Below are 24,826 nucleotides of genomic sequence, written 5' to 3' on the forward strand. Positions count from 1 at the left end.
GAGCTTCTGAATGCCCGCATCGTAGAAAGCTGCCGCCTGCGATGTCAGCCAATGTCCAGTCTCTCCTGTGAGATCAGCGTCCGAGTCGAAGTCCTGCCCGGCATAAAAGGCCTTTTCAAAAGTCACTCGGAGCCGGGTCTGGGCTGTACGATGGGTACTTCAGTTGTTCCCGTCCGAAGGAGGTGATCAGGTTTTGGGTCTGTGCAGACTTGTGAGGAGTTGCATTGTGGTGAAGCAGAACGACGACGTCGCTTACGCTAAGCATTACACGTCTTTTGTTTTGAATTGCTGTACGCAGTTTTTTAAGTGTGTTGCAGTACTCATCAGAGTTAATTGTCATCCCATTTCCCCAAAATTCTACTAAAAGAACTCGAGATCCTTGCCTGTCCCAAAACACTGTACACGTGACTTTTTTTTCCTGACGCGGCCTGCGAAGAGCGATTCAAAACAAAAGACGCGAAGTGCTTAGCGACGGCGTTGTTCTGCTTCTTTACCACCACTTTTGATCAACTACCAAAAATAATTGTTATCCTTCCAACCATGACAAGTTTTGTAGGCGATTTTCTGATCTGTCGCAAGAACATAAAAAATAAATAGTATCGTCAGCGTATGTGTCTGTGCGTGACTCATCATAGTCACAGCGCTGGCGCGACCAATGATTATAAAGGCCCGACATTTCACGGCCAAAGATAGGTTGTGGGGTTTTCCTGGAATTTGTTTTAGCTCTTCACAGCCTGGCTTTGGAATCCTGGTCGACGGGTAAAATCCTGGCATAGCTGGTTCAGCAGGCGACAAGCGCACCTCAGCACTCAGCACTCGGTACTCGGCGGTGGCGAAGCAACAAACAACGGATATACGCGCAGGAAAATGGCGGATTCAGGTGTAAACGGAAAAGACAACGAAGCTGCTACTGTAAGTTTAATAACATTTGCTACCAATGAATTATTTTTTGTTTTTGTTGCCGAATATTGCCAGTATGTGTGTTTTATTTACAGCATAATTTACGGGTACTGCTCACTTATTATGAATGGGCAAGTTATGAGTCGATTTCAACTTGTTTCTTGCCCGAGCGCTGAGTGAGTGAACTCCGCAAGAAAAAAAAAAAGGTGCGTTGTCATGTGATTGCCCACGAAAAATATTTTGGCTGCATTTTCGGGGGAAACATCGGGAATACCCGCCACGCATTGCTGCTCACGTGACGTTTATTTTATTATTTTTTTCACTTATTATTGATCAAAGTGTTGTAATTTTATCAAGGCCAGAGAAGGACCTGGACGGGAAGAATTAAAATGTCGGCAGGCTCAGAAACTGAATCTTTAACTCTAAAGGTAACGCGGTGAAGATTTGTATGCATTTTTATCTTTGTCGGTGAAAGTGAAAGTACGTATTGAAGCTTGATATCCAAACTGTTTTTCCGGTTTGCATTGTATGCATAGAATCTTGATTCTAGATTTTCTGTCAGTGTCATGTCAGTTGAGGCTGAGGTGGTAAAAACTTTAAAAAATAGCCAATGTCCCAGATGAGACTGTGAGTTGCAGGTCTAATATTTACAGAACTTTATATGGTAGATCTAAACGATCTAGTCTAGATCTAGAGATCTAATCTAGATTCAGAAGGCCTGTAGTCGGCTGTAGCCTACACTTAAAAATTCACAAATTCAAAACAGGAAATAGAATCTACAAGGGACATCCAGAAAGTTGTACCGTTTTAAAATAATTAGATCTAGATTCTAGATCTATTCTAGATCTAGATCTAGATCTAGAATCTATAAAAGAAATAATTTTCCCAATCGAAACGATTTAATTTTGAATACCTTGTATGACTGATGACTACTTCTCCACGCATTCACCAGGTCCAGAACTGTTAAGGCATTTGTCGTAGCGTGGGATGAGCTTCTGAATGCCCGCATCGTAGAAAGCTGCCGCCTGTGATGTCAGCCAATGTCCAGTCTCTCCTGTGAGATCAGCGTCCGAGTCGAAGTCCTGCCCGGCATAAAAGGCTTTTTCAAAAGTCACTCGGAGCCGGGTCTGGGCTGTACGATGGGTACTTCAGTTGTTCCCGTCCGAAGGAGGTGATCAGGTTTTGGGTCTGTGCAGACTTGTGAGGAGTTGCATTGTGGTGAAGCAGAACGACGACGTCGCTTACGCTAAGCATTACACGTCTTTTGTTTTGAATTGCTGTACGCAGTTTTTTAAGTGTGTTGCAGTACTCATCAGAGTTAATTGTCATCCCATTTCCCCAAAATTCTACTAAAAGAACTCGAGATCCTTGCCTGTCCCAAAACACTGTACACGTGACTTTTTTTTCCTGACGCGGCCTGCGAAGAGCGATTCAAAACAAAAGACGCGAAGTGCTTAGCTACGGCGTTGTTCTGCTTCACGACAATGCAACTCCTCACAAGTCTGCACAGACCCAAAACCTGATCGCCTCCTTCGGATGGGAACAGTTGAAGCACCCATCATACAGCCCAGACCTGGCTCCGAGTGACTTTCATCTGTTCCTATATTTGAAAAAGTTTTTGGCCAGGCAGGACTTCGACGCAGACACTGATCTCACAGGAGAGACTGGACATTGGCTGACATCACAGGCGGCAGCTTTCCGCAATGAGGGTATTCAGAAGCTCGTCCCTCGCTATGACAAATGCCTCAACAGTTCTGGTGACTACGTAGAGAAGTAGATGATGTATTAAAAAATAAATCGTTTTTTAAGGGGAAAATTATACTTTTATAATTATTGTAAAACGGTACTTACTTTCTGGACGTCCCTCGTATATAAGGGAAATTGAAACACTAAACTTTTTTTTCACTGTGTGCTGGGTAATTCAACTGAGACAATACTCTATAAACACATGAAGCTGCAGTGAGCACCTAGCACACCTCTTTGATTGACCCTAGTATAGTGTAGATGATGTATTTCCATCTTCTATTTTTGTCGTCTTCCGTTGCTTCCCTCGCAGACCCACTAGAATTCTCTATCAAAACATATGCAAGAGGATTACGAAATATAGTGTTGGCCTTCGTTTTTTTAGCATGTTTATTTGTACACTGTTATCTTTAAAAACACTTTTTTATCAGACTTTCATAGTTTGCGACTGTTATCGTTTGTTATCAGATTGTCAGAATCATGCAAACACAGTAGGCCTACAAAAAATGTTCAAGTCGGCCACCCATTGTTGAGGAGAAAAAGGATTATCTATAGGCAATCGAACATCATTAGATATATATGTGCGCTACACTCTGAAGTCTCTCTCCCCCCCCCCTTAGTTTAGTAACATGTAGTGCATAGCCAGGTGATTATATAAGCCAAGCTCTGTTTCTTTGCACTGAACATCACTCTCAATCCGAGGGCAGGTTCACAGAAAACTTTTGCAGCAAATGGCTGCTATGATCAGGGATTTGAGGTCGACTTGAGGTGAAAATGACTTATCATGGCTATTTTGGACAGGAACCGCTGTGGACAGGTTAAGGAAAACCGCAAAGGTGTCATGCAACAGCTGCCTTTAGTATGATCACTATGGAAAGATAATCGAAGGCTGATATTATAATACACCTATTTTACCAAACTAAATAGTTGCGCTGTAATATTTCAAACATGATAAAAATTTAGTCTGAATTTTCTCATGATGTGATCTTTCAGTCCTGTCAATGTACCAGATAGATAGTCGAAACAGGCTCTTCTAAAACCTCAACCGACTTAATCGTCAATGTCAATGTTTCGAACATAGTGCTCCTCTATTTCTGTTGTCCATAGGTACATGCTCACACGTGTGTATGCTAATATATGTAGAGTTAAAATAGAAGGAGAGAGAGTGCACAAGTGTAATTGCGTGTTAATTAGTATGAAAATCTGGAAGTATGGACCTAGGAGCCATATAGGGCTGTAGAATTAAACTTTAAAATAAATGTTTTCATCAGTGTTTTGTCTTAAGATAATTTTTTGTGCTCTTGTGAAAATTATTCATGATATGGCAATGACATACTGAAAATAGAAGGACAAGATACACAAAAATGATTTGTCTCGGCCACATTTTATGATACTGTACTGCTCGAGATACTTCTTTCCCTTAAGTTGTATTTCTCATGATTGTGCTGGGCACTAACACACTTACAAACTGCTTGTCTTGCTCTACAATCCTCTTTACCACTTGTTCTGGTTCTGAAGGATGCCACACTCTCTTGGATTTTAGGTTGTTAGCACACATAGTATGTGTGTGAACTTGTAACTGAGAGCTGTCCGCATTCATGGTATTATGTTTTGTTCGAAGTGTATGTTATAAAAGTCCGCTGCAGGAATGCGTGTATTTTAGCCTTTTTTCATACCTCGCCAGTCTCTTTGGTTAAGCAAAGAAAGACTTGTTGGTTTTGCTCTGTTTCTCTACAAAATGTGTATGAAATTCTCCGGTACCATCTTTGAGTGGAAATCAAATTTGAAAAGGAATAGGCCTGCAAAGTCAGACTACACCAGCAAATTAAAAAAAATAATCCCTGTTCAAAATCGCAGAGAAATTGGTCAGTATATATATAATAGAGAATAGAGAACACCTTCTAACCCTTAAGATGCAAGCAGGAGACTTTATTTTTAATCAAAAAATATTTTCTATTTTTGCAATGGAATTAAAATAGTATCATGATATCATGGAATATGCCACTGCAATTCACAGCTTTAAATTGAAAAAGTATAAAAACAGATCTGTGACTGCCCTCTGGTGACAAATGTTCTAAGCTTAAAAATCTCTGAAATAATTTCGTTTTGTCCAAAATGGTCTCCTTGGCCACAACATCTCATCTTCAGCTGAGGATCGGTTTCATTTCCCCATAACTGCACCCCAAAATAAAAAGCCCCGGAACAGTACCTCTATTCTATGAACTTTTTGTCTTGTTGTCATCATGTTCATTCTTTTTGTTCCATAGTCTCCTGAAATTAAGGTACAAGGTGCTTGAGAAAAGAAAAAAAACAGCTGGCCTCAACAACTTTTAATCCCTCTCTGAGAATAAACTTCAAATGTAGTAGTTCACTTTATCTACAGTCTAATCATGTATTTGCAGGAAATCACAGAAGCAGACAATAGTGTCAAATTGTTAAAGAAGGCAGCTGCCATGATTTGATTTTAATGTTATCATGACATTGCACAGAGTTCTATCAGGTCAAATTGTGTTCTGCACTGAAAGTCACAACAAAAGTACCCGCCGTGTTTCTGAATAACCAAATGTTAGCCTCAGGCATGCACCATATGCTGCTGCTGCTGCATTTCTCAATTACCATAGTAGTGTAGAATACTGTAGTCAGCCTTGCCAAGAAATTGCTTATAATCAATAACAATAACACGTTTTGGCAGCTTGAGACTGCAGGGACCAACCAGTCGTTGTTGTATAAAAAAAGAATGCAGTTTTGTTTTATTCCCTGCCCCTTTAGTAGAATTACAAAGTTATTCAATTTTTCAGGGAGTTACAGCGTAAGGATTAAATTGACACGAAATTGGCCGTATCCTCTCTACTTTCGTTGGAGTTAAAAATATGAAGTCTAAGAAAATGATTTTCTTGCATCCAGTCTTTAGGAAGGTACTGTACATGTACAGGGTTTGTTAGCGTTTTTATCTTTTTTGTCTGAGAGTCGATTCAGACAAAAAAGGTGGAGACTCTTGCTCTCGGCAGAAGGATTTTGCCCTCTTACAACCACTGTGATAATGTGGATTTGGTGAAGTGTGGCTATCGTTGCATTCTGGTTACGAGAGGTAAACAACTCAACGACAGTTTAACAATTTTTTTTCTCTTAAGATTGTCCAAACGATACAGTTGTTAATGTATTTCCTTTCTGTTGAAATACAAACAAAATAAAACTCATATATATATGTGAGGCAGCGTGGTGAAATCAGGTGCGCAAGAAAATAATGAAATCAAAGAAACAGGCATTTTTCTGGCCGTTTCTTTTCTTTTTTTTTCTTCAAATTTTAATTTTTTTAACTCAACACCTTTTATGTCTCTTAAAAAATACATTTCTGTGTGAATTTTTTAGAAAAATGTTGATCAAAGGCGTGTAAAATGAAATTTACAGTTTCCAAGGACACTTTTAAAGCTTTGGGAGTCACCAAACTTTGGCGGCCATTTTCTTGCTAATTTTGTCTCCGACACCAGGTGACCCCCACCTTCTGCAACGTTAATATCTCGGCTTCACTCAGTTCCAGATAAATGGGTGTTTTTTTTTCGCCAAATGCAAGACAGTGAGTAAGCTTTAAGATGATACTAATAACTCCATATATGCCCAAGAATTGATGATCACCTGATTCCTTTGCATTGTGAGTCGTGACACATATTTTCTAACCACTTTGTAAAAATTGCTCCTCTGCTATGTATATTTTATCCACCGTATAAAGATGTTCTTATTGTATTTGTTTGTTTTAGTAATACTGTATCCATCTTTTTGTGTGAATTCCCTTATGGAAAATAACCTTTAAGAAAATAATGCAGTGCATTGCAAGTGTTGTAAACCTCTAACCAAAGCTAAAAAGAATAGGCATCAAGATATCTGTCTGTCCAACATGGCTTTGAAAAATAAGACTGCTTTTATATCAACTTTGTCTGAATTTTTTTCTTTTCTTTAACCATTTTCCAGGGAGATGTGGAAGCTCCTCCCACATACACAGAGAGGGACAATGTTAACGCCCGGGGAGACGGCCTGCCCACTTACCATGAGGCGTCGGCCAATCAAGGTAAGCAATTCGCCGGAAAAGGACTCTTTATTTCTATGCGGGCCCAGCGAAATGTGACTCAAACTGTACTAACTTACAGTCAAACCTTCTTATACGGTATCGCACATTGTTAGTTTTCTTACTGTCTTGATCTATGAAATTTTGATGAAAGCAGAGAGAGGGAGTTGGAAGACAAAGAGAGAGAGAGAGAGAGAGGGGGGGAGAGACACAGGGAGATAGAGAGAGATACACAGAGGGAGTGAAAGAATCACTAGTAGAACTGTGTTCTTTGTACTACGCATATTGTAAAGTGCATTAAACACTTTGCAGTCACACAGCCAGCAGTACAAAATACCCCATCTGGTCACCCAGCCAGGAGAGTGACTGCAACAGACTTCTCGGGCCTGGTACAGTGACCGGAACGGATAATTTTCACCGTCGCATTATTGCGCCAAGTGTTAAGCACTCTCTTGATGGAAATGCACTCTGAGCTCTAGGACAAATGTAATTTATCATTATTATCATTATGTTGTCTCTGTCGAACTGGCACTGAATACGTTTGTCCCTTACCCCTGGGAAATGTTTTTGCCCTTTCAGAACCTCCACCCTCGTATGACTCACTGTATGGCCGGATGAAGGCAGCCAAGAGAGAGTCGGATGGCACTGTGGGATTCCTCAAGTCCTTTCTGGTCATCATCCTCTCCACAAGTAAGCTTGCTCACGTCTGAGATCATAGAGTTCAAGTCATGTCAGTGTCAGCTGTGTTATTTTCAAATGTGATGATGATAATGCTAATAATAATAGTAACAACAATGATAATAATAATGATGATGACAATAATAATAATAATAATAATAATAATAATAATAATAATATACTAAAGATCACTTCTATAGTGCCCACTCCCTGGTGGCTTTAGGGGCTTCACCATAAAATAAGAAAAAAAAAAATGGGTTGGCACAAAGAGGGCACAAACATTGCGATTATATTATGGGCTTGTGATGTTCAGTTAATTTTTTTAAGGAGGTGAGTAATCATCAGTATTCAGGAAAGTGAATACAGTTTAGTTTCCCTTTGCAATATTATGATCTTAATGATTAATAATAATAGATAATAAATAGTATTTGTATATGCATATCTCTGCTCAAACTGTCGAGGCACTATGCCCATAAACTCTAAAACCTTTTGATGCTGAAGTTGTGGTTCCAGCGTAAATAGTATAGAGAGGGGGGGCGGTAGGAGAGGATATTTTGAGAATGATTTAATTAGAACCATATGCAATGTCAATGTCACCTCTGAGCTAGATAAATAACGGCACCTCCAGGTACCAGGGACTCATTTTATGGCAAGCACTGAATAAAATACCAACCTGACCTACCAACCTGTGACCAGACAGTGTTGACTGTAACGCTGTAAAATTAAGTGATCTTTGCTCTAATGCATTTGTTCTTTTTTTTTTTTTTTTTCCTCCTTTTCACAGTCGGCTTCACGATCCTCCTGGCCATCTTTATGGCAGTCCCAGTCTCGATGATCGTAATGGGTAAGTGGTGGGGGCTCTCGAGGCCAAGAGGTTAAGGTGTTCCCCTCTCATTCAAAGGTCCGGGTTCGAATCCGGATAGCGACGGGAAAAAATTTTCTTCTCTAAAATTGTCTCCTTTCACCTCTTTTCCCGCTGTCTATCGATGTTCTGTCTTCTGCTTTCGTCTCCACTTTCTACCCCCACCCCCTCACCTCTTTTGCCTCCTCTTCTGGGCTCCTGACTCTTTCTGCAGCCTTTCTGCTGCTACCCCTTGGCTCCTTACTGCTGTCTTTCAGCCACACCCCAGATTTTCTGGTAGGAAAGATAAAGAAAAAAGATAGGTAAGGGGATGAATGTGTTCTGGCATGTAGGGAAGGGGTGGGTCTTCTGGTGTGGCCTGCTCCTTGTACCTCTCTCCACTGTTTCCCTCAAATGCTAGTTGTCTTCCTGGGGCGCTCCGCTAACTCAGTTGGTATCATGCTGGACTACAGAGCTGATGACCCTGGTTCACATCCCTGTCTGGGTGTTTTTGAACCAAGGTTGTTTTCTTTTAGTTTTCAAATCTCCCAACCCACTAAGGTCAGTCCTATTGGGGACGGAATTTAAATTTGGGGGTTCCGCCTCTTAGATTATAACCTAATAATGTTGTAAATGGGCTGATTCAACAATGTCATGCTCATAACTGTGACTGAACTACAACAGGGAACTGCTGCATTTTCTTTCCTTATCCTTACTATTGTCATTTTTCTCTACTTCTTTTGTATGTTTGTCACACTCTTGTGACCTGCTATTTCCGGGGTGCCTTGATAGTCGAAGCTGAACTTGTGCTGTTGAAGCTAGAGAGGTGAGCAGAGTAAGTCTGATTCCCTGTAAGGACTTTTCTGTTGACACCCTCCCCTTGGCGCTCGTATGACCATATGCAGTTGCGAGCGCCGTAAAACCCTCTACCAAACTAAATGAGGTGTGAGTAAAGGGATATTTCAGGGGTGTTGTTATGCTGGTTGGTTGGGGGACCTTGTCAGGAGGTTCTGTTTCTTTTTTCTGTCTCTTTGTTCCCTTTGTCTGTCTGTCTGTCCCCAAGCAGGTGGTTGGAGGGTGCTACTGGCGGGTCCCACTTCTTTTTTTGTCTCGACTTTTTTTGCCTGTCGACATCTTTTTTTTGTGCTTTTCCTCTGCACCAAATGACCGTTATTGTATCAATGCACTTCTGTTTACTCAGTGGGTGTTCAGCAGGTGCTCTTATTTGGCTTGCTACTTCCTTTCTGTCAAAGCTCTATCGTCCCGATCTTTTTATCTCTCCTCCTTCTTTTCTTTGTATGTTAATTCTAGTGGTACCTCTATTCTTCTACACTTAATGACTTTTTTGTGTCGGAAGTGCCTTAAAACTTTTACTCAAACTAAAGCTGAGCTAAATCTTTCAGGTTCAGTTTATCTGGATGACTGTCCAGCTGAGAGGATGATTCCTATCTACCTGATTGTGGCGGGAGCCTTTGGGGCGGCCAAAAACCTCTTCAGCTTGGTCCAACGGTGTCGCAAGTCGGAGCAAGAAAGGGAGGAGGACCAAAAGAAAGTGAATCCCGTGGAAGGCATTGTCAACTGCTTTCTCTTCGGCTGGTTCATCGCTGGTAAGTGGAGGTTATGAGTGCAAAATATTAGCACTTTGCCCACACGTGACGCTGATCGGTAACGGTAAGAAACCGTCACTTTTCCTCGCGGGACGCTGATCGGCGACGGTGTGATGGGATGTGGCAAAAATAACACGTTGCAATGATCTCGTTTTTTGACATGCGCACTTGTTAAAGTTAAATTTCTTTTCTGAATGGTTTTTGTGGCCTTTGAGATCGAAAATCAGTTAGTATACAACAATTGGATATTAATTTTTTTTTAAAATGTCGAGTAGACCTAGCATGAGTGTTGTTTTACTCTTATGCTATGATGAGAATTCAGGTGAAGAATGAGCTACGTCTAATGTTTTCAGTTTCGATTCTAATTCCTTTCTTAGTAAGCATGCGACCATCATTAAAAATTTTCTCAGTGTGCTGAAATTTTAATAATGGTTGGGGTATTTTTGCAGAGATACAGGTGTAGTACTGATGTACCGCATCTGTATCCTGGTCCGCGGGAACAAGACAAGTGTTGCATACTCTACGTGCTGCGTGGATGGACTGTGTTAAGTCTGTGGAGGGGATGGGACATACGGATAACTTGAGAACGACAGATGTGCGCCATTGGCCGATATTTATAGTAACAGCCATCTTGTTTGACGTCATTGAGAGATTCCCACTTTGCTGTCGTTCACGGTGGCGACACGACCGCAAAGCACTATTGCAGTATTTTTACAGCCTGTAGCTTACAGTGGCGGGGTGGCGGAGTGGTTAATGCACTTGTCTCCGAAGCAGAAAGTCCTGGTTCGAGCTTCGGTTCAGCCACGGATTGTATTGATATGTACGCGAGAAAAGTTTGCAATACAATTAACAACGTGCCATCTTTGTCGTGTCCAGGTTGCGTGTTCATCTATAGAACGGACGACAGGTCCAGTGTGGAGACTGACCCCAACTACTGTGACCCGACGCTCTACTGGTTCGCCTTCTGGATCACCACCGCCGCCTACATCATCATGGCCGCTTCTTGCTGTTGTGTCTGCATGGTCGGCTGTATCGCCGCATGCTTTGCCAAGAAGGACTAGGATCGGCTGCAACAATCTTAGGCGGCTGGCGAGCGTGCACACAGGACTTAACCTTGACCTTTGAGTTGGACAGCATCTTTTCGGAGAGTTGGTTTTACTGGCGTTTTTACCCCGAAATGAAAACTGTCCTCAACTTAATCTTACTATAGGGTGGATACTCCTTAGTTTATAAAATTAAAAGTGACTGTCATATTTACCTGAAGTTTGACTTTGCCTTTTTTTTTTTTAGGGAGGAAGGGTTGTAATTTTTCCCCTTTTCATTCATTTTTGTTTTGGTCATAGGTTAATCTTTTGTTGCATTTCATGACTTACAACCTCCCCTGCGGCTTGGATTTTGGTTGGATTGGTGTTCTACATTTTGCTAATCAATTTTCATTTCAGCATCATGTCAGTTTTTTTTGGGTAATCTTGGATAGATTTGAATTCCTGGCATATTGATATGATATGTACGCCCAAAATTTATATATAAATCCTCAATTTGATAAAAAGAAATTCCAGCAAACTCTGTCAATTTGTTGGGTCATGTAAAAGGGGTAGTCATATAGCATTTTAGGTTTGATTGTACTAATAAAAACTAATGAGAGTTTTTCTTGGTTGTGATTTCCGAGCTCATGTTGGTAGGTGATGTAGCCTGTCTAACACCATCTGTGTGTGTCTAGTGTTTGTGTGTGCTGTTCCTTGTTCTAGAATGTACCTTGGTCTAGAACACTCTTCATGTTGTTCTAAAAATTGCACATCTTATTTATGTTGCAAGCGTCTCAAGACTCTTACTAAAAGTAAACTAAAATTACCATCAGTACGATGACTGGACTGTTTTGCAATCTTCTGCAAATTCTTAAGATTTTGCTTCTTATAATTATTGGATTTGAAAGTCATAGTCTTGTTTTAGTCAAAAGCTAAAACGTTGTTTGTGATGCAGGGTGTTGTTATGTTCTGCTTTTTGTGAGAGAGATCTTTGAACTGGCTGTCTCAATATTAATGCTTATGACTCCCAACTTATTTTCCTGTCTTTTAAAACTTTTTTGGAGATTTATTATCTTGGCTGCTTGAATCTCTCTCAGAATGTCCTGCAATTTATTTTGTGAAATGGTGGAAAAAAATTCCCTTTGTATACACAGCACTTGGTTGAGACGTTCTACTTTTTAAATACATTTTTTTAAAGAATATAATTTTATACTTTGATCTAGTTTTGAGTGTACTTACAGGTGCAATATATGTGTACCTATTTTTTTTCACTTTGCAGCGTTGGCTGACATCACTGTTCTGTGGTGGCTGGCTGGCTATTCCTACTTTCTAGCACAGAAAGATCACTTGATGTGAATTGGAACCGAATTTTGTTATCTTTCCTCTCTGTTGTCAGAGCAGCCTCTTGGGTGAAATTTGGGTTTCGGATCAACTGTTTATAAGTTTATTTTAATCAGTTTTGTATGTGACTGAAATGAGGTTTAAATTTTGGCCAGATTGATTCTCCTTGAACGTCTTACTAGCCTTGATCAAGACAAATGGAACCAATCTAGTCTTTGTATTCAGGAAAATATCGTTTTTGCTTCAAGGTTGAATTCTTTCTTATTCAAAGTGTGGTTGAATTTTAATTTGCAAAGTAAACTGCTGTCTGTTCTTTAGATTTTCTCATTTTAGTATGTATGCAACTCCGCTGGTGCATTGCAAATTCTGGCTGATCATAGTTGCAGGTATTTGACTGACAAAATGAGACAAAAATTTCAATTCCCATCTGATATAGGTGGAAAATCCTAACTGTACGTACTTACTGTAGCATGTCATTGGTGGAACCAAATATCGACTACTCTGCAATAGAGAAAGAAGTTAAGAAGTGGCCACTGATTAAAGGTTTGGAAAGAGTAGGTTTTTGTGTCACAAATTTTGTTGTCTATTTTTGAAAACCTATCTTTTATTTTATTGTTTTTTCACCCTTTTCATTCTTGTTTTGTTGCTGATATTTTTGTAACAAATGTTTTTTTTGTTACATTTTGTTGTTGTTACTATTTTGTTGTTGATGACATTGTATGATGCATGTTTCTACCGCAGGTGGTGATGTAATTTTCCCGTTTATGTTTGTATATTCTGTGAAAAGACTCTGGTGGTATAAATTAAAGAAGACAAATTTAATTGTGCTAAAAGGTCAAGGATATTGCTGAAGTATGGCACCAAATGTTTTATTTTGTTTTGCCTGTCGAAGACTCAAGTTTTTCCTTTCCTTGCTGCTCAAACAAAATTACGTCTTGTCTTGCGACCAGGATGGTCTCACACACACATACACACACACACACACACACACACACACACACACACACACACACACACACACTCACACACACACACACACACACACACACACACACACACTCATACACTCACACAATCACACACACACACACACACCCGCAAACACACACCCGCACATACACTCACACACACACACACCCGCTCATACACACACACACACACACACACACACACACACACACACAAACTCATGCACACATTGGACTACAAGCATTCAGCTAGCTGGTCATCTGATAGCAGATGCATATATGCAGCTGGTGAACATTAAGTGCCAAACTGTACATTTTTCCTCAACAGACTTTTGTCACATCCTTACATTCCTTAAAAAGATGCCAGTAAACATACTAACTAACTGATATTTTTTATTTTTCCTCACGAAGGAGAGGATTGTTCATGAAAAAAATTGTTGAGGGGGTGAGGGTTGGACTCCAAAACCAGTAATTATCATAAGTAAAAACGCTTATGTTTGTCATTTTCCTCTACTTCTTTTGTATGTTTGTCACTCTCTTTTGACCTGCTATTTTGAGGTGCCTTGGTAGTCGTAGCAGACCTTGTGCTGTTGAAGCTAGAGAGGTGAGCAGTCTAAGTCTGATTCCCTGTAAAGACTTCTCTGTTGACACTCACCCCTTGGCGCTCATATGACCTTACGCAGTTGCGAGCGCTGTAAAACCCTCTACTATAAAATAAAATAATGTTTCTTCTCGTGTTGCTTTGGTGTCAATATATCGTGAATATATAGCCCGTACTTGTATTATTTGTATTTGTTTGGCTTTGTTTTGTTTTTTTAATGCTCATGATTATGATGAATGTTTAGCAAATAGGCGCACCTGCTGCAATTGTTCATTGTTTCAGGAATCAACATCCCTGCACTCCGGACATGTCCATTGATGCTCCGTTGCTCTCTCCAAAATGTTGCCTGTTGCAAATAAGAGCTGAATACTGATCATACCGTTGTCTAAGAACAGGCCGATTGAAATTTATGCCCGGTAGTGTCCAAGAATACGTTTCTAGCTAGCTGCGATTGTTTTTATAGTAATTTGCCTTTCTGTAAAGCGTTGTTCACTAGAGCTTGTCCTGTTAGTCCCTAGAGACTGTTTGTCTTAGTGCTGGGTGTTTTCTTTCTTTTTTGTTTTTTCTTTTGTATGTTTGTTTGGATCAGTTTTGGTTCAAATGCTGCATTAGTTAGGATTGTTGTTTTGGTCCTCTTGAAAATATTGAGTGTCTTTTTCATTACTGAAGACGTTCTTAGCTCTTTATTTTTTTACAGGAATTTCTTTCTTCGCCGTCCGGATTCAGTACTACCGTGTTTGTCTGAAATTTATATTCGGCAGGTCATACCAAAATGTTATTTCAACAAGTTTTTCTGGGACTCTGGCGGTTTTGTCACACTGGGAAAGAATTTTTAAAAAAAAATGGATTCTACTGATCGACCATTAATATCAGGCTACATAAAGCTTGATTTACCAGTCGAATGGTAGCAGTGTGTGTAGTAGTTTCTTAAAAAATGAGAATCTTGACTTACAACAGTGCTGTTTTTTTTCTCCATGCGGCAACGTTATCTTTAGCTTCCCGTGAGTCTTGTTGTCCTCTTTACTGAGTTGAGTGCCTTAACTGATAAATGTACGGGTCTGGCTGGGAGGACATCCTCTTCTTTTCTGCTGGTTCTGATAACACATAAAAAAAAAAGTGAAATAATGAGATTTATGCAGCCGTCTATGTGTGCACCTCATTGTCGATTTTTGTTAGCCGTGCTGGTTACTTTAGTTTGTTAGACAGAGTTAGGTGGGTGGTTTGTGGAAAAGGAAGGGGGGGGGAGGGGAGAGTAAGGAGAGTAGTAACTTTTTGACTTGTTTTCTGGGCGCAGTCTTTGAGCTTTTGTAGGAATTTCCTGTTTCGGTGAGTTTTTTCACAATTGGTTACACAGATTTGGTTTATTAGTTAGTTGGTCACAAAGGCTAACAGTGAGTCGGACTTGCTTGTTTGTAAATTCATTTGCCAGTTTTCTTCTTCACGAAGACGACTAGGCCTCCGATATTGGTGCAATACCGCTTTTGTTTAATGAACACTTTGGATTTATAACCAATGACATCAGTACCTGAGCAATAAATAGTATTGGTGGAGAGAGGATGATGAAGGAGCACAGTCCCTTGATAATTGAGCAGTTTTTTGTGTGGAGGTTTATTAGTATGCGGAAACACAAGTGTCACACTCACTCATGACTGATGTTGCAAGGACAATCATTCTATTATGTCTTGTGACATGCTCTGAAGCCATGACCTCTTTGAATAATTATAATAATAATAATAATAATAATAACAACAGTAATAATAATAATGACCGTACAAATAAAAATAAAAATCACAAGACGCTTCACTATAAAATAAGAATTAAATTGTTTCTGGCATACTGGCCGTTTTCTCTCCTTCTTTTCTTTGTATGTACGGTATGTTGCTCTCAAGTAGCGAGTATTACCCGTCATCTTCACCTTTTGTATGACCTATTCTATTTGTGTTGTGAATGCCGTAAAACTCACTATCACTAAAACTAACAAATAACTGAAAGGGAGCTGCTCATTGTGTCTTGTGTCTCGATAATGTTTTAAGTTATAATAACAATATATGATAATTCAGAAAAGCTTTTGTGTTGCTCAAATTCCTGCTCAACAGCAAGCTCTATGCACTTTACAATCTATATTGTTATCATTTATTACTTCCCAAGCAGACCTGATACTGATAGCATTCTGAAACAATCTCAACTTCCGGGGGAGCAGCATACAGTATATTTTCTTCCCTTCCCACCAGCTATGTGTGAGGCTTTGTGGTGATGTCAGGTGATCGTCAAAATAATGAAATCAAAGATATTGGCATCATTTGCTGGTTTAGCAGTTTCTATCGAAATTTTGTCTTTTGGCTCAACACCATTTATGTCTATTTCCAAACACATTTGTGGGTGGATTTTTACTAAAACCTTCATTTAAGGCACAAAGAATGTAAATTTTCTGTTTTCAAGAACTCTCAAGCTATGGAAATCCGCCAAAAATTTGGTGATGAGCGTTTTCTTGCTAACTTTGTCTCTTAATCAAGGCGACCCCACCTTGTTCAACAACAAATATATATATATATATATATATATATATATATATATATATAAAAAAAAAAAATAAAAAAAAAAAAAAAAAAATATATATATATATATATATATATATATATCTATATATCTATATATATCTATCTATATCTATATATATCTATCTATCTATCTAGCTATCTATATATATATATATATATATATATATATATATATATATATATATCTATCTATCTATCTATCTATCTATCTATCTATCTATCTATCTATCTATCTATCTATCTATATATCTATCTATATATCTATCTATATATCTATCTCAACTTCTATTCAAGGTAGACGGTATTTCTTTCCCATAAAGATAGACAGATGAAACTCACTTAAAGATGACTACAATAACTCTACATGTCCAAAAATTGACGAGCGCCTGATTCCGCCGAGTCGTGACACATTATATCATGGGTGGTTGGCGGGGGTTCTGGTGTGGTTTGCTCCTTCTTTCCTTTCAAACATCTATCGTCCTTAACTCCCCTCCTTCTTTTTTGTGTTTGTTACTCTCTTGTAACACCTCTAATCTTCTGGCGCTCATATGACCTTATGCAGTTGCGAGTGCCGTAAAACTCTTACTAAAACTAAAACACATTATATCAGCTATTGGTGATGCAGTAAGTAGGTTGTGAAACCTGATCTGCCTGACGGAAGTTTGAATCTTATTACTATGAGGAACTGAATTAGTCTGTCCCGGCGGTTTTATGCAAAAAAAAATTCTGAATTTATGCAAACCGAGCCCAAAAGTGTGAAATTATGCGATTCTGTTAATTTTTAACAAAGAATGAGAAAAGAAAATAATCAGAAATTATGCAAAAAATGATCAAATTTTGCTAAATTATGCGGGGTGCATAATAAAACCACGGGGACAGATTAGTTGAGGGTTTTTGTTTTGGTTCTTCCTAGAATGTTCTCTGAGCCCCATGTTAGACAGGGGGACACAGCCTGTTTCTTGCCTCGGCTTGCTAGTTGTGGAGTAGAAGGAAGAACGGGGACTTCTTAGTGGGGGATTGGTGGGTGCTCGGGTGTGGTCTGCTCCTTCTTTCCTATCAAACATCTATCGTCCTTATCTCTCCTCCTTCTTTCCTATCAAACATCTATCGTCCTTATCTCTCCTCCTCCTTCTTTTTTGTGTTTGTTATTGTTACTCTCTTGTAACACCTCTAATCTTCGGCACTTTTATGACCTCATTGTGTTGTAAGTGCTGTAAAACTCTTACTAAAACAAAATGAGCGAACAGGGTCTTACACGGTTTGCTTAGTGTGTATATAATATAATATATGTGAGGCGTGCAGATGAAATGAGTTACTTTTTGGATTTTAGACCTAGAGACATAAATAGCCTACATGAAATGAATAGGTTAACTTTGTACAATTTATTTGTGTGACATAATGGAAGACATTAAACTTGAAGAAAAGGGCCTCAGTTGAAAGTCTACAAATTTGACGTCTTTGTTGATGGTCGACCGATATCTCCATTTGTGGATTGTGAGAAGTATCTCATTTTGTCAGCATGCCTCATATAATCATATATATGAACAATATTTCTCTGTATCGGTTCTTCATATTATATCTACATATATAATCCATATATAATCTGTGTATTGACATGTAAAAAAAATCCTGTGGAAAATCCTACAGTGTATTCTGTCTTGATATTTTTTATGTGTCCTTTTGAACAATATTTTTTAGTTCGGGCATTTTGGTATAATTTATGCTTGTTGCTGACTGTTATGAGTTTTATGCTTTGATCTTGTTGTCATGTTAATGTTATCGACTCCTGTGGCAAACTAATTTTTTCCTTCTTTTGACAATTTTCTAAACCTGAAATATAAAGGAGCCTGGTTGTAAATGTTTCTCCTGGTCTTGTGTAAGCTGACATTGGACATAACCAACAATAATGAGCACTTGTTTTGGTGTTTCCTTCACATGTTTTGTTTTGGGTTTTATTTTTTCCACTGGTTATTTTGGAACTACAGTAGAACACGGATAGCTCGAAATCGTTGGTCATATGACCTTTTGCAGTTGCGAGCGCCGTAAAACCCTCTATTATGAAAAAATAAATAAATAAAAATCGTTGGGACGGGCCTCGGAATTTCGAGGGATCTGTATTACTTTCGAGGGATATCTTTCAAAGATAAAGAAGAAAAAAAACTGGGTCTGCAGGCACAGTTCGACAAAAGCGTGATTTCGAGTCTTCTGTGTTTGACCTATCCTTGTTATACTCATACAGTATATATATATTTGTCCCCGCGGTTTTATGCCCAAAAATTCTGAAATTATGCAGACTGAGCCCAAAAATGTGAAATGATGCGATTCTGTTAATTTTTCAACAAAGAATGATTAAGGAAAATAATCAGAAATTATGCTAAAAATGATCAAATTTTGCTAAATTATGCGGGGTGCATAAAAACCCGGGGACAGATATCCAAAGGCAGGACACTACTTATTCCTACAGGTGTTCTGTGCAGTTTTGTCGTTACTTACTTGTCTTACTTGTCCACTGTGTTGGGGTCACTGCAGTCGGAACATGTCCATCTCTGCTCTCCCCCCCCCCCTCTTCAGGATCCATCCCAGAGTCTACTTAAAGTCTCCATCATGATCTGGTTGGAGATCCGTCGAACTGGTCCGCACAGATGGCTGTGTTTCCCCTCTCCTCTTTGGATCCCCTTCTCCTTCAATCTCCCTAGAGTGTGGGAACCGCTATCCGCCCTGTTTTGTCGTTGAGGTCATAAAAATGTCGTATGGGTTACAACATCTGTGGTGTCTTGAGATCGATTATTCGCCTTATGCGCAGAATGTATAACGTCAGCTAACTGTTCAAATGCACGACGCCCAGTTCACAAAATTTGTTAGGAGAGATAGAAACACTTTTTCGTTCTTTTGACAATTACTGTCCAACCTGCCCTGACGGCCACCTCTATAAGACGGCCACCTCTATAAGACGGTCACCTGTACAAACGGCCACTTTCCATTCCCCCCTTGCGTTTTTTCTATATAATTTAACTGTGTAAAACGGGCACCTGTCCAACACGGCCGCGGCCACCATACTTTAACACACAACCCCTTTCACTCTAAGTAATAACACCTGTCTTAGACGGCCACCTTATTGACTCCATTACGTTTTGTCATAAAATTATTGTGCTTGTCACCCTTGTGCAAAATAGCAACAAAATAAAAATGACGAACAAAATACAAACCAACAAAAACAACAACAAATGCGGCTACTTTCGATTGGGACCTCAGATGGGAATGGAATAGTTTGTTTTCTTCATCTTTATCAGTCCTGCCTAAGACGGCCACCTGTCTTATACGGCCACTTTTCTCCTTGACAATTCAATGGGTGGCCGTCTTACACAGGTTTGACTGTATACCTACATTGAACATCTAGCTCTCACTGGCAAAACTGAAGGCAAACAAGGCAGGGGTAGGCCCAGAGCAACCTACTTAGTTAATTTAGGGAACCTGAACTTTAAATGGGTAACGGGGAAAGATCAGGGAAACCTAGCTTTTTTTAAAGAGCATCCGAGCAAAGGAATGAATGGAGTACCATAGTCGCCGATATCTGTCGCAGATCTGGCACTGGATGATGATGATGATGACGTACATTGTGTATCTTTTCTTGCTTTTTGTCAACATTTTGAATCAGAATTTTGACCAAATATTTCCTGTGCACATGCAACCAGTTCCATAGGTTAAGAGACTGCAATGAAAAAAAAAGAAGAAAATTTTGGGCTCACTATCTGAACAGCCGGCCGACGTTGAGTTTGGTTTACTTTTATTTGGGGGAAATCTGATGTCTGTGATGTGACAGTTATGTAGCAGTTGGCTGCTTCACTGTCACACGAAGATCTTACTTACCAGAAGATCAGGGGTGTGGCTGAAAGACAGCAGTAAGAAGGAGCCAAGGAGTAGCAGTGGAAAGGCTGCAGAAAGCGTCAGGAGCCCAGAGGAGGGGCGTGTGTGTGTTCGTGTGTGAGAGAGAGAGACAGAGAGAGAGAGAGAGAGAGAGAGGCAGAAAGAGAGAGAGAGAGAAAGGGGGGTACTACTACCTCATAAGGACATAACTCGGCAAGCTTGCAATCTCTACAAACCTGTGATCTGTAACTATGAGTTTGTAACGACTATTTATTTAGAGCCAGAGCAGCTCTAGTAAGGAACTGGTCGGGCTGTAACTAAAGAGGGTTTTCTTCTGCCCCTCAACACCTTAGATCGATCTACGCTCACCCCGCTATTGTTAGCTCTGTCGCGGGGGCTCCAGGAGACAATTGCCTCACTTAGGCATAGACGTTTTTGTCACCTGGGTCTGTGCCTCTCCGAGGGTGGTTCAATAAGTCTTTGGTCTGGGTAAGAAGGAATCATGGTAGAGTAATGAAATTTTGCCAGCATTTAGACATTATCTTTGTGACACAACATGCAGAGTTTCTGAAAAATCTGACAATAATAAGGCACTAGTCATTGTGTTCAATGAAACCATGCACAAATACGTTTGTTTTTCCTATGCCAAAGCTGTACCATGGAGCCTGTTGACTTGAATATCGCTCAGTTATCAAGCTTTTACACTTGCTTGGAAAATCCCCTTCGGACTTTTGTCAAGAAATTATCGAAGGCCCGTCGACAACACCACTACAGAAAACAAAATTAATGTCTTAAAAGCTCGAGCGGAGGCACGTAGATGTCTCACGGAGAGCAAAAGACAATCGTTCAGAAAATACATCTCCAAAATCAACAGCCACACACCACTCAATCAAATTTTTAAAATAGCTAAAAAATGTTGGGTAGATGTACAGACACCATCCGGCACGTCCAGAGGCCGGATGGAACCACAACTGACTGTAACACAGGTAGACATCGCAAACACAGTAATAGCTACACATCTCTTCAAAAACTCATTCCAAGCAAACTACACCACCTTCTAAAACATCAAAACTAACAGAGAACAACAGCACCTAAACTTCTACTCGAACAACACTGAAACCTACAACACAGACTTCCCATTAGATGAACTAACATCGTGCATCTTGGACCTGGGCAATACAGCTCCAGGTCCGGATGACATTCACAATCAGCTCATTAGACAATTACCCACAGAAATACTTACACTCTTACTAATTACTAGACATATACAATGAAAATACATTTCAAAAATCAACAGCCACAAACCATTCAACCAGATTTTAAAAATAGCTACACACACAGGCATGGTCCATAACAAAATCCCTAGAGAGGAAACTGGTCACATGCAAGATGCAATGCTTAAGAAGAGCGGTCAACAAAGCAAGGAGAGACAAAATAAACAATGAATTCATAAGGGACACTATAGGAGCAACACCAGTCCTACCACACATTGAAAAACAAAAGGCAAGTGGTTCGGACACCTCACGCGGATGCCCTTAAACCAACCAGCTCTGAGAGCATACAACATTAAATATTTTGGATGGAGAGCCAGAGGAAGACCAAGGCGACGGTGGAGTGAATCTGTGGCAGACACCCTCAGAGCTCTCGGGATGTCCCTCTTACTCCTACAGGCCACTCGCCTTGCTGCAGACAGACGCATGTGTCTCCCCGCGACACCCACCGGTACAAGCGGAAGAAAAACGTAAAGTAAAGTATACAACGACATGGGGCGGTCGCACTTCTTTCCCGAGTCTTGGCGTCTCGCCACTGTCATTCCAGTACCCGAACCTAACAAAGACCACACACACCCATCCAATGACAGACCAATAGCACTAACGAGCAGTCTGTGCAAACTTATAGAAAAAATGATACACAGGCGACTAATGTGGTTTCTGGAGACGACGGGCCCGCTGAGCGATCTCCAGTGCGGATTCAGGAAAACCCGATCAACTCTGGATCCCCTGGTCCACCTGGATACCTTTATATACGAGACATTAGCCGAAGGACGCCACATGATTCGCTATCTTTTTTTACCTAGAAAAAGCCTTCGACACAAGCTGGAAGTACGGCATTCTCAGAGACCTGCATGCTCTCGGCATACGCGGTCACCTCTCTGCCGTCATTGGCAATTTCCTGAAGAATCGTTACTTCCAGGTTCGTGTCGGATCCCATCTTTCAGACCCCCACCAACAGGAGGAAGGTGTCCCCCAGGGAAGCATCCTTTCTCCTCTCCTATTGGAAATCAAAATAGACTCCATCGTTAAGACCCCCCAAAATAGTAAAGACAGCTCGTTATACGTTGACGACTTCTTGATATTCTGCCATTCGAAAAACCCTCAACTAAGATCTATGGAAAGGCAACTGCAAACACAGCTGCACAAACTTGGAAAGTTGGCAAATACAGGCAGACGTGTACTGCAACCGGATTTGATACTATACGGGAAAGGATTCCCGTCCTGGACCAGGATCGTTTCCTCGGCGTTATATTGGACAAGAGACTCACATTCATTCCACACATAAAAGACCTTCGTGTGGGGTGCCAGAAAGCTTTAAACGCTTTGAAAATTTTATCGCATCCGGAGTGGCGAGGGGACTCAAAACACCTTCTCCTCTTGTACATCTCCCTTGTCCGATCCAGGCTTGACTACGGCTGTCAGGTCTATGGATCGTCAAATTCCACGTTCTGAAAATGCTAGACCCAGTACAAAACCAAGGACTGTGTCTCGCCTGAGGGGCTTTCCGCACTTCTCCACTGGAGAGCCTCCAGGCCGAGGCAAACATACCATCACTCACACTAAGACGTACACAACTCTCACTACAATACGCAATTTAACAAAGCTCAACACCAGAGAACCCACCACAGGACTGTATTTTCAGGTCAAACCCGGACACCATAAACAAATTCCAAAACAACGAAAAACTCATCAAACCCCTCGGCCTCAGAGTCCTTGAGGACCTTAAAAACATACAATTTTCCAAACGAGACATCCAACAATATCTTTTCCCCGAACTCCCTCCGTACTACCTCTTAGAGGCAAAAATAGGCTTACAGCTGACACCAAATAAAGCTCAGACACCATAACATAAAGCAGAATACAATAAAAAAAATAAAAAAAAAAGAATAGAAAATCACCCCGGTGCGGAGCTTATCTTCATAGATGGCTCAAAATTGGACTCCGCAGTGGGCGCCGCTGCCCTATCCTCAAACTGTACATACCAGAGGAGACTCTTTCTCGAAGCCTCCATTTTCTCTGCGGAGGCCACTGCCTAACAAATGTGAGGCAGTGTGGTGGAATCAGGCTCTCGTCAAAAGAATCAATGTGAAGAAACTTGCATTTTTCCACAGGTTTGTAAATTTTCATCAAATTTTTGTTTTTTGGCTCAACACATTTCATGTCCATTAATGAACTCATTTCTGCGTGGATTTTTTTCTGAAAAACGTTGATTAAAGGCACAAAAAATGTAAATTTTCAGTTACCACGGACTCTAAAGCTAAGGAAATAACTAATCTTTGGCGGATATTTTCTCACTAATTTTACCTCTGAAAACAAGTGACCCCCACCTCATTATATCGCAAATACCTCGACTTGTATTCAAGATAAATGGATATTATTTTCATCCAAATAAAGACTAGTGAACAAGCTTTAAGCAGATAATGCTAATAACTCTACATGCCCAAAAATTGACGAGAGCCTGATTCCACTACGCTGCCTCACAAATCTTTCCTTATCCTTTCTGACTCTCTGTCTTTTCATCACCTCGTTTACGTACTAAACACTCTTACACCCAAAAATAGTTAGATTACAACAAAAAATACACGTTTTGGCTGAAACCGGGAAAATATCGTGTTCGCATGGCTACCTAGCCATGTGAGCGTCCGAGAAAACGAGCAAGCGGACCTCCTGGCGAAAGAATCCTTTTCCCTTCTGTTGGGATCAACGGCGAACACTCTCTCACAGACTGACTTTAAAAAAATAAAGTCAAAAACTACACCTCAAGTCTGAGGGAGACTCACTGGAAAGAGCAAGTATACCTCAAACTTCACAACATTAAGCCCAAACTAGGTTCCCGAAAACCTTCGGGCCTCTCCAGAAGAGACCAAGTCATTTTTACTCGACTACGCATCGAGCACGCGTCTCTGACACATAAATGCCTCTTCTGACCTTATGCAGTTGCGAGCGCCGTAAAACCCTCTACTAAAAAAAATAATAAATGAATGCCTCCTTCTGGGAGATGAGAAGCCGTTCTAGGTCGGAAGCGACGAAGATTTCACCGTTAGACACATTTTAACAGAATGTCTAGACTTCGGCGAGAGACCCGAAGGAATTATTTTACGTGCAAAAAATTGCAAGATCTGTTTTCCGTCGTTGACCCCAACATAATTCTGGATTTCATAAAGTCCATTAGCCTTTAAGGAAAATTGTAAACTAAATTACATGGTTTAAAACTTTAAATGTTACCTAGAAAGTTATTTTAAATTTAAAATATATTGACACCAGATTTTTAAAAGTATTTTTAGCATTTTAGTAGAGGTGTTGACCAGAATGGGGCTGTGCTGTGAACTGTTGCGAATAGAACCAACTTTTTTTCGTGCGCTCGTA

General features: G+C 40.2%; 1 protein-coding gene across 1 annotated transcript; it reads left to right on the top strand.

Annotated features, from left to right (window-relative positions):
• Positions 1-723: 723 nt before the first annotated feature.
• LOC101853426 lies at positions 724-11,479 on the top strand (the record flags this gene model as incomplete). Its single annotated transcript, XM_005112091.3, is given in 6 exon segments — positions 724-912; positions 6,610-6,706; positions 7,283-7,393; positions 8,166-8,225; positions 9,626-9,829; positions 10,706-11,479. Coding segments are annotated over 6 exon segments (846 nt in total), but the record flags the coding sequence as incomplete, so codon positions are not given.
• Between the last annotated feature and the right edge of the window lie 13,347 nt (positions 11,480-24,826).

This window comes from Aplysia californica, unplaced genomic scaffold (assembly GCF_000002075.1).
Source record: "Aplysia californica isolate F4 #8 unplaced genomic scaffold, AplCal3.0 scaffold01182, whole genome shotgun sequence".
In the NCBI taxonomy this organism is placed as follows: Eukaryota; Metazoa; Mollusca; class Gastropoda; order Aplysiida; family Aplysiidae; genus Aplysia; species Aplysia californica.